Source organism: Pangasianodon hypophthalmus, chromosome 19 (assembly GCF_027358585.1).
Source record: "Pangasianodon hypophthalmus isolate fPanHyp1 chromosome 19, fPanHyp1.pri, whole genome shotgun sequence".
Lineage (NCBI taxonomy): Eukaryota > Metazoa > Chordata > Actinopteri > Siluriformes > Pangasiidae > Pangasianodon > Pangasianodon hypophthalmus.
Window position 1 is genome coordinate 18,628,185 of NC_069728.1, and position 9,738 is coordinate 18,637,922.

A 9,738-nucleotide genomic window follows, 5' to 3' on the forward strand; every position below is an offset into this window, starting at 1 on the left:
AAAAAGTGACAAATTATTATAATAATAACAAATGTATTGTTATTATTAGTAGTAGAGTAAAAGTATAAGAGATTGTAGTAATATCTCATTATTATTATTATTATTATATACTGATGCTTCGATATGTTTCTAGCTGAATTATTTTGTTTTGTCATATAAGTTGTAAGTTATACGTTATAAGCGTAGGTTACATTTTTAAAATAGCGTATGTTCATTTGTGTAATCACATTTTATTAGAATTGCTACACGGTACTTACGACAGAGTCGTCAACGCTTAATAACAGAATACCGCAGCCGCCTTATTTTATTTTACTTGCTGTAATATTTTGGTGCTTTTCTTTCTGCATTTATTTGCATAATTCAGCAAATTCAGCTCATTTGCTATCTTCACTTTGATATAAAAAAATAAATAAATAAACAGCCTGGCTTTTTAAAATAATTCAATATTTATAGCGAAGAGCGAAATAACTAGCGAAGAGAAAGTGGTGCCCGCTGCATGTTGCTGTTTTTAATCGTGGGAACGAATTCCGGCTGTCCACAAACACAAACATGACTTTTCATCTAAAGAAAATGCTTATGGATGGAAGAAGAGTTCACGATAACAGTATTGCGTAATGTCTTACACCATATCATAATATATATATCGTAAAAATGATTATCGAGACATGATGAGTCACTTTTTTATGTTTTATGTTCCTGGCTGTGTGTAGGATTTATAAATATTATAAAAAATTATAATATAGTATAGTTTCTTGATTTTTTTTAAAGTGTCATATATATATATATATATATATATATATATATATATATATATATATATATATATATATATATATATATAATATATTACAATGTGTGTATATATATATATATATATATATATATATATATACAAATATACAAATATATATATATATATACACACATTGTAATATATTATATATATATATATATATATATATATATATATATATATATATATATATATATATATATATATATATACAAATACACACAAAATAATAAATCCTAAGAAGTTTGTAAGGACTGTGACAATTGTCTCGCGAATTCACGCGATATTTGGAAGTGGTGACGATGACGTCATACGCACATCAGCGGACTTGTGAGTGTGCAAGGCATCAGTAATCGATTGCAGAAATCCGCATCTCTGTTAAAGCGCGTAAATCTGACTGGGAATCGCGTTACCGGTGTTTATATTTGAATAATAATTAGCGTGGCGTATTATAAAGCAAGGATCACGCCGCAGTTTTGTGCGTAAACCAGTGTGTCGTCGTCGCACGTGCTCGGCGTTTGATTATGAATGCCTGGTTCCGTGCTCCGTCCTCGCCATGGCGCCGTTGTCCCTGCTCGCTCGGTTACTGAAAGTGGCCGCCTCTCTGCTGCTGCCGAGTCCACCGCCTCAGTCTCTCTCCTTGTTCACAAGCGCCATTTTGGAGACAGAGCGGCGCTGTGAGTCGGCAGCAGCGGAGACGGAGCGAAAACAGTGGGGACACGGGGCGACGAGGTGAGCCTGCGTTTATGAGGGACACGGTGGGGGAGCGTTGGGGGGAAGATGGCCGGGAGGGAGAAAGAGTTAGACAAGTGGAATCGGGAGAGCCGGAGACGCGCGCGCGCGGCGTGTGTGGGTGTCCGCGCGCGGATGGAAATAAAAAAAAACAGCTTTAAAACAAATAATAATTAAAAAAAAAAAAGTTGCCCAGTTTATATCATTTGCTGCCCCAGTCGATGTGGCCTTAAAGAGACAGGGCCTGTCTGAATTATTCAAAAATTATGCAAGGCAAAACCTCCAGAAGCGATAAAACACTTTAGCTTCCTCGCTAACGCTAACGGCTCAAGGTTAACTAGCTGAGCTGAGCTAGCTCACGAGCTCCACAAAAGCTTGCTGTTTTAGTCGCGACCGTTATTAACGGTATTTTGTTTGAATTATGCTAGCTGGCTAACCTGCGTGTCAAAGTGTCAGATCTTAACGTTAAACCCGGATTAGCTAGCTAAACATAGCTATAGCATGGCTAACTAGCCCGTCGTTGGTGCGCGCGAGGCGAGCTAGCTTAGCATGATAGCTAATCGGCTAGCTCATGGCCCATATAATATACAGTAGCTAACGCCTAGCCTGTGATCTAGCTAGCTAATCGGCTAAATGACACAATTCCGAGTTGTATCGGAAGCATTTTTTTTTGCGCAGTTTATTGTTTATTTTCCTAATTTAGCTCAAACATAATACATAATAACAGCCAAATTGATTCATTTTAATTGTAATATTTCGTGCTTTAATGTAGTTGAGGTACAACATGAAAGCTAGGAGTCGATCCTTACAAAGAGTCGATTCTCCGAATCTAAACACTGGGAATTGAAATGGTCATAAGAGACCAGGGAGTCGATTCTCCTAAAAAAGAGTCGATTTTCCGAATGTAAACACTAGGAATTGATATGGTTACAAGAGACCACGATTATCCTTAAAAAAAGAAGAAAAAAAAAAGAGTCGATTCTCCGATTCTAAACGCTGGGAAATGATATGGTTACAAGAGAGCAAGGAGTCGACTCTCCTAAAAAGAGTCGAGTCTCTTATTCGAAACACTGGGAATTGATATTGTTACAAGAGAGCAAGGAGTCGATTATCCTAAAAAAAAAGAGTCGATTCTCCGATTCGAAACACTGGGAATTGAAATGGTTACAAGAGAGCAGGGAGTTTTCCAGATTCTCGGTTTCCACCCTTTTGGCAAAGGAGAGTCGATACCAGTGATTTAGAGTCGATTCCACACAAGTTGGAGTCAGACCAATGTTTCTGCACACCAAAAACAAAATTAATAAAAGATGAAATATATAATTTGCGACAATAAACCAACATCCCATCGATATAGTTTGAGAGAGAAGGTACTGGTGTAGCCCCCTTTCAGAAACATGCCGTTTTACACACAATAACAAATAATCTAAAAGGAATAATATTTGTTTCAGATATTTTCTGAAGCCTGAAAGATCTGTTAATATATACAGATATATCATTTAGCTGTTAATGTCAGTATTCCAACATTGTTTACATTTTTACAGTATTTAGGTATTTAACAGCAAAATATTTCATACTGAAATGTTTAAGATCCCACATTCTATGATTAGTCATCGAAAGTAAATCTACTGAATCATGTTTCCTGATTCTTTTTGGCTGAATCAGCCTCATGTGGCTTAATATGTGTGGAAAATATTAAAAAGCAGGTGTGAAGATGAGTTCAAGATGGAGGAGTCCTGAATAAACAAAAACAAACAAATAAACAAACAAACAAAATTGTTGGAAACAGGAAAACGTTATTCTGGGTGAACATTAAAGCTTAATTTGCGTCGTTTATTTTAACACTTCTTGCCTTAATTAAAATAAATATTAAAATTGGATTTAAGATAATAATGAGAGGTAACTGAAATTCGAATAGTTAATTTTTTAGAGATATTAAAACAAAAAAACAAACAACATATACTCATGTGAAGGTTAGTCGGTCATGTAATTTTTATTTATCTGCTCACCGTTTCCACTCGTGTTAATCGTCCTTGTGCAGGAATAATCACTGCGTAATCCCAGTAACGATGCAGAAACATGAGTTTACAGTAAGTTGTGAATTTAGTGATTCTTTCTCTACTCAGACAAAGTCACTTGGACTGATCACGGGAGCTAAAAATACAATAAAATCAAACCTTTATGACGGTTTCTACTCAATACGAACTCATTTTCAGTCATTAAAACAAAGCACGTTCTGATATCAGTTCATACACAGCGATAAATAAGAGCAGTTGTGTTCAGATTAGATTTTATTTTCAGTAGTGAAGTAGCTTAAATGATCTTTGTCAGGTTTTAAAATCAGGATATTAGACCCATTCGTCACCGTTATGACTATTTATTATCCATCTTTAACACCCAAGCTTAGATTTCTTTCTTGCTGTACAGGGTTTGAAACAGGAAAGTCACAAAATCTCATTTTCCAGAAGCAGATTCAGTTGAAATTTTGAATTTATATACAAATCTCTAAAAGTTATTACAGTTTTTGTCCTCCTGTAAGGAATAACACTCTGTGTGTCATGCTGTTCTAGTAAAATAATCAGTGACAGTGTGGCGTGATGAAGCAGAGTCACTGTTACCTTTCTAAAATGAAAGATTTTCCTATAACACCACGTCCTGAAGTGTTTTATTCCTTTTATACCACGGCAATTTGTTAACGCGTACAATTTTAATTTATTAAAGAACAACATTTACTTTTTAAAAATCTGTTTATAGTTATGTTTCATGTTCTGTGTAACAAGTTATCACTTACGCTATAGCAGCTGTAAACAGTCGCTCCCTCACCAGCCTCTCGTTTCTCTCTCTTAAAGTTAATAAGACCAAAAAACAAAACAAAACACACACACACACACACACACACACACAGCTTGTCACGTTACTGAGAAACCGCAAGTTACAGCTTTACCCCTGACTGTTACAAAGCACTGACACTGGAGACTCCTTCCCTACATGTTCAATAAACATTAAACATGTCTTTACAGAAAACCTCACCATGATGTCTACGTTTAAAGTAAGATGAGATTACAATGCAGCCTGTTTTAAAATAATAAGGTGCAATAAAAGGTTTTTTTTATTCCTAAATTTGTGGTATTTGTAATTGTGAAGCCAAAATGAAATAAATATAAATAAATAAATAAATAAAGCGTTATTTAAATATGATAGAAAAAGAAACTCTTGGTTTTTGTCTCATCATGTGGTACGAGAGTGAAATAAGTTGGGAATCGGTTGGTTATCTGATATTTAAATAATAATAATAATAATAATAATAATAATAATAATGATTTGATAAATTCTTATTTTTTGTATTTTTTTGTATTGAACCTTTATTTAAAAACTTGGTACTTCCTCCAGAGAAAACCTTAAGGGTTGTGTGTAGAGCCCTACAGCAGAATGTATCCCTGTGAGAAATTATTAATTAATTAATTGATTGATTGATTGATTGATTAATTAATGTGCCTAAGAACGCTTTATTTTCCAATGAACCCATAAAGAGTCATTTTTTAATCAGTCTTAATTTTAGGGTCGCTGCACATCCTTACACACACACTGCCACTTTATTTACGAATACTGTACATTTTTATACACACACACTACCACGACTGCTCGTCACACGTCTACACACACACACACACACACACTCGACTGAACATGACCCCAAGCTCTTTGCAATTTTTTTGTACATATCTGTGTTCAGTTTCTTCTGCTATAAATATTTATTATATACCGTATATTTATACTCTCCACTCGGCTGCTACTCCTTATGTTTACGTTTACAGCAACTTATTGTCACTCTTCACTTCACTTTTTATTAGAACTGTGTGCTGGTCGGCGCTGCGCTGTAACTCACCGTGCCCGTTGTCTTGTTTTGATAGTTCTGTACTGTCTTGTGCTGTTTGCACTGTGCACTTTATGTAAATAGATGTAATGTCTCCTGGAGTTGTGTGTGTTGTTTGGAGGAACGTTGTTTCGTTTCACTGTGTACTAACTAGCTGTATAGAGCTGAAATGACATTAAAAGCCACTTGACTTGTCTAATGTACAGTTTTAAACCTGCACTATATTTCATACAGTTAATCTGTCCAGGAATCTCCGTCTGTAAATAACTCGGAGAGATATTTATATGTATATTTATTTTTGATTCTTTTTCTATCTGTGGTATTTTGTGAGTGTATTGTGCGCTGTTAAAGTCTTGTGAAGTGTTAAGTCTCAGTCAAAGTTCACGGTTCTTTATTTGTCATGTACATGTGATGTAACATAGTGAAATGTTTAGTTAGTTCCACGTCCCACAGTGCAACAATGAGAAATAGATGTCAGTGGGATAACTCAATGATCTGTTCTTGCAAAAAACAAGGTAAAATACACAGAAGTTGCAGTGGGCTGTGAGCACTAACGTAGCGGCGCCATCTTGATCTTTGTCTTCTTTGTTGCTCTCATGTTGTGACACCAGATTTCTCCTTATGGATCAATAAAGTACTCTCTACTCTATTTCATGACCCACACGCCTTCTTGTGTGTGTGTGTGTGTGTGTGTGTGTGTGTTGTTTTGTGCAGTGAGAGCCCTGCTGGGTCCGGGACCGGTTCTGTCTCCTTATGGCCTCAGAGCAGGATGGCGTTGGAGCCTCTACCTGCCTCAAGTTGGCCAAACCGCTGCACCTGCAGCACCTGGAGCGCTCGCTCCGCCTCGACGCCTTCCTCCGCCACTCCTCCGCCATCTTCAACCGAGACATATCCAGGTACAATAGTCCCCTCTTTCTCTCTCTGTCTCTCTCTCTCTCTCTCTCGCTCTCTCTCTCTCTCTCTTTGTGTCCCGCTGACCCATAACGAGGCACAGTCAGCAAATTAATAAGTCTTAAATTGTGTTTAATTTAAAGGTTCATGATCTTAGATGTTAGTTTTTATCTAGTTCCTAGTGCATTTAGATTACATTTACATTTACATCACCTCTCACACACACACACACACACACACACACACCTGGACCAAAACAATCACCCTACCAGTGACTCATCACTCATAGAAAATAAGAATAAATAAGAGTAAATAAGAATAAAAATAAAATAAAAATAATATATATATATATATATATATATATATATATATATATATATATATATATATATATATAAAAATTAATCAAGTCTTATTTACTAGTTACTGTTACACCTCCAGATTTGATTGTTTCACTACAACAGCATGTCACCAAGTGATTTATTCCTCTTGTACCTCTGCAACTCACCAACAGTTACAATTTTCAACTTATTACTGAACAACACCTCATAGTTTTTGTCCATTTATAGTTACATTTAGTGTTGTGGAACATCCGTGTTCCCTCACCAGCCTTTCTTTATTTTACTCTCTTGAAATTAATGAGACAAAAAAGAAAAACAAACGCAGCATGGCATGTTACTGAGAAACCGCAAAAAAAAAAAGTGCAAATTCCTGTCCTGAAGATGTCGGAAAACTTACCGACTGTTACAAAGCGCTGACGCTGGAGACTCCTTCCTTAAATAAATCCTTAAATCTCCTGGTTAAATAAATGTGAAGTCTCCTTTTACACACGTTTACCGATTACGCACGTTTTTAAGTCCCTGTAGTGTACACTAGATGCTAAATGGCATCCTAAATGTTCATTTTAATTTTACTTTCAAATATTTATTTAAAATTTTTTTTTTAATGAATTAATTGAATTAATTTTAATTAATTTATCATATCATTATCATTATCGGTATATTTACCATCATATCGTATCATATCAAATTCACAATTTTTCTTATTTTTTTTTTATGAGTTATATTTCTCAATTTTAATTCTTTTTGACTTTCTTTTTTTTGATGATCATCACGTGTAGTGCTGAGAGAACCGACTCGTTAACAGCCCATGATGATCAGGATATGAATTAATAAATGATGAAATATAAGATAGATTTGGCAAAAAACCCAAAAAACACACGTACACACACACACACACACACACACACACACACACTCTGCCATTTTGCTAAACTTTAAACCAGTAATGTAGTTAACAAGTAATGGAGTTCTTGACACTCGTGTGTGTGTGTGTGTGTGTGTGTGTGTGTGTTTCAGTGATGACAGCGATGACGGTCTGGGTGAAGGCCCGTCTCTGGCCCCTTCGAACCCTCACGCCCCGGTGCTGGTGGTGAAGGAGGAGGCGTCTGACTCTGAGGAGGGTGTGAGGAGCTCAGGAGGAAGAGCAGGAGGAAGAGGAGGAGCGGAGTGCGGTACTCTGAATGGAGCTCTGCTTCAGGGTACGCATCATCACCTGCACTATACACAAAGACTTATAAAATCATACTCACACGTTCAGTGTTAAAGACGTCAGAACTGAACTGAGAATTAGTGAATGTCAAATCCCACCATCAGATCTCAAACCTATAAGAAGCTTAATAATAAAAAAAAAAAGTGGCATACATCTGAGAAGGATAACTTGGCCTTTGCTTCTCTACTTGCTAGAAGGCTAATAGTGACTAATTGGAAATCACCAACATCCCCCTCTCATTCTCAATGGATTAGAGATACCCTTTTTTCATTAAATTGGAAGAGATTAGACTCTCATTAAAGGGTTCTTCTAATACATTCAGGAAAACATGGGGCCCTCTTCTCCAGCTGGATAAGAGGACACATCTCTCATGGTTTGGCTGGTCGTTAAGATCGTGTTTGGTGTGGCACTGGTGATGGTCTGATTGTCTATTACGGATTCACTTGTATGTGAGCTGTCAGTTTTTTTTTTGTCTGTCTGTTTTGTTTGTTTTTTTTTTTTTTTTTTTTTTTTTTTTATAATTATTATTATAAAAGGTGCATATAACTCTTGAATCCTTACTAGTATTGTGTTGACAATTGTTTTGTTTTTGTAAAAACCAATAAAAAAAAGTTTGGAAAAAAAAAAAAGTGGCAGATGGAACAAACTACATGAAGTTAACTCTGTTATAAATGAAAGCCACTTCCTTCATTCCCCTTCCAATCAGACCGTATACACAAGATGTCGTAGTGGGAATTCAAGACTTCCTTCTGACTGGTGAAGAACCACCACCATGTTGTTCCTGTAAGATAAGAACGATGGTTAAGAGTATTTTACTAAACTGTCCTGTTCTTAACAACACCAAACGAAGCTCCTGTTCAGAAAATACGGATCTGGAAGTGCTCCAAAATGTCTCACCAGGATCCTAGTAAATCCTAGAATTTTTTTTATCAGATATTAAAGCAAAGGACCTTATGTAGCTTTTATTGTTCAAATGATGTAAGATTTTATTGTTGTAATGCTGTAAGATTGTACTGAAGGTCCCATTTTACCTGCCCTGATCTTGCCATTGATGCTGACATGGCATTAAAAGAGCAATAAACAAACAAACAAACAAACAAACAAACAAATAAATAAATAAATAAATGTTCAGCGTTTCTTCATCCCCGATATCTCTCTCGTCATCTCCTCCACAGAGCACAAAGCGGACAAGGCCAGTCTGTACAACTTCACCAAGCTGAGGAAGAGCAGGAAATGGCTGAAGGTAGCTCCACACACACACACACACACACACACACACACACACAGCTCGTCCATTTCCACGCAGGAACGGCCTTTTTAACCCTGGGAGATACAAACATTTTTCAGGCTCTGGGGAAAGCGGTGATTGGGTATGGGGATTGGGATTAGGTCTCAGGTCATGTGACTCAAAAGACAACATGGAGCCTTACAGCGACACGAACACTGATTTGACACTGAATGTTAATTTTTCAATGTTTTTCAAAGTTTACAATATTTTGAAAGAAATATTTGCATGAAAATAATGTTTATAAGGATGATTATTGTATGACTGTATTAAAAAATTATTCCATGTTCAGAGTTTCTGACAATCTGACATTAAACATCTGGATCCCTGGGAAAACATTTCCTGGATAGAGTTTAAAAAAAGATTTAAAGATTAAGTAATTAATGGTAAGTGGTAAGTAATGTGATGAAAATAGTGTGATGAAAAATACACACATCAGGGCAGGAGTGTCAGATTCAAAACATATTAATTAATTAATTAATCAATGTTACACAGCCACAGATAGTCAACTTTACAAAAAAAAAAAAGCAAAGAGAGCGACTAGGAGGCAACATCGTACCTTTGTTGATCTGTAATCAAGCTGGTGACATTTTGCTTGACAATAAAACAGTAAAC

The 9,738-nt window shown here is 36.1% G+C and overlaps 1 protein-coding gene across 1 annotated transcript in view; it reads left to right on the forward strand.

The window, feature by feature from the left end:
• Positions 1–1,122: 1,122 nt before the first annotated feature.
• Positions 1,123–9,738, forward strand: part of ino80 (INO80 complex ATPase subunit) — a 62,234-nt gene continuing 53,618 nt past the window's right edge. Inside the window, exons 1-4 of the mRNA XM_053242056.1 lie at positions 1,123–1,525; positions 6,111–6,292; positions 7,646–7,827; positions 9,014–9,081. Of these exons, the coding sequence (XP_053098031.1) occupies positions 6,150–6,292; positions 7,646–7,827; positions 9,014–9,081 (393 nt within the window). The 5' untranslated portion in view covers positions 1,123–1,525; positions 6,111–6,149. The remainder of the gene's footprint in view (positions 1,526–6,110; positions 6,293–7,645; positions 7,828–9,013; positions 9,082–9,738) is intronic.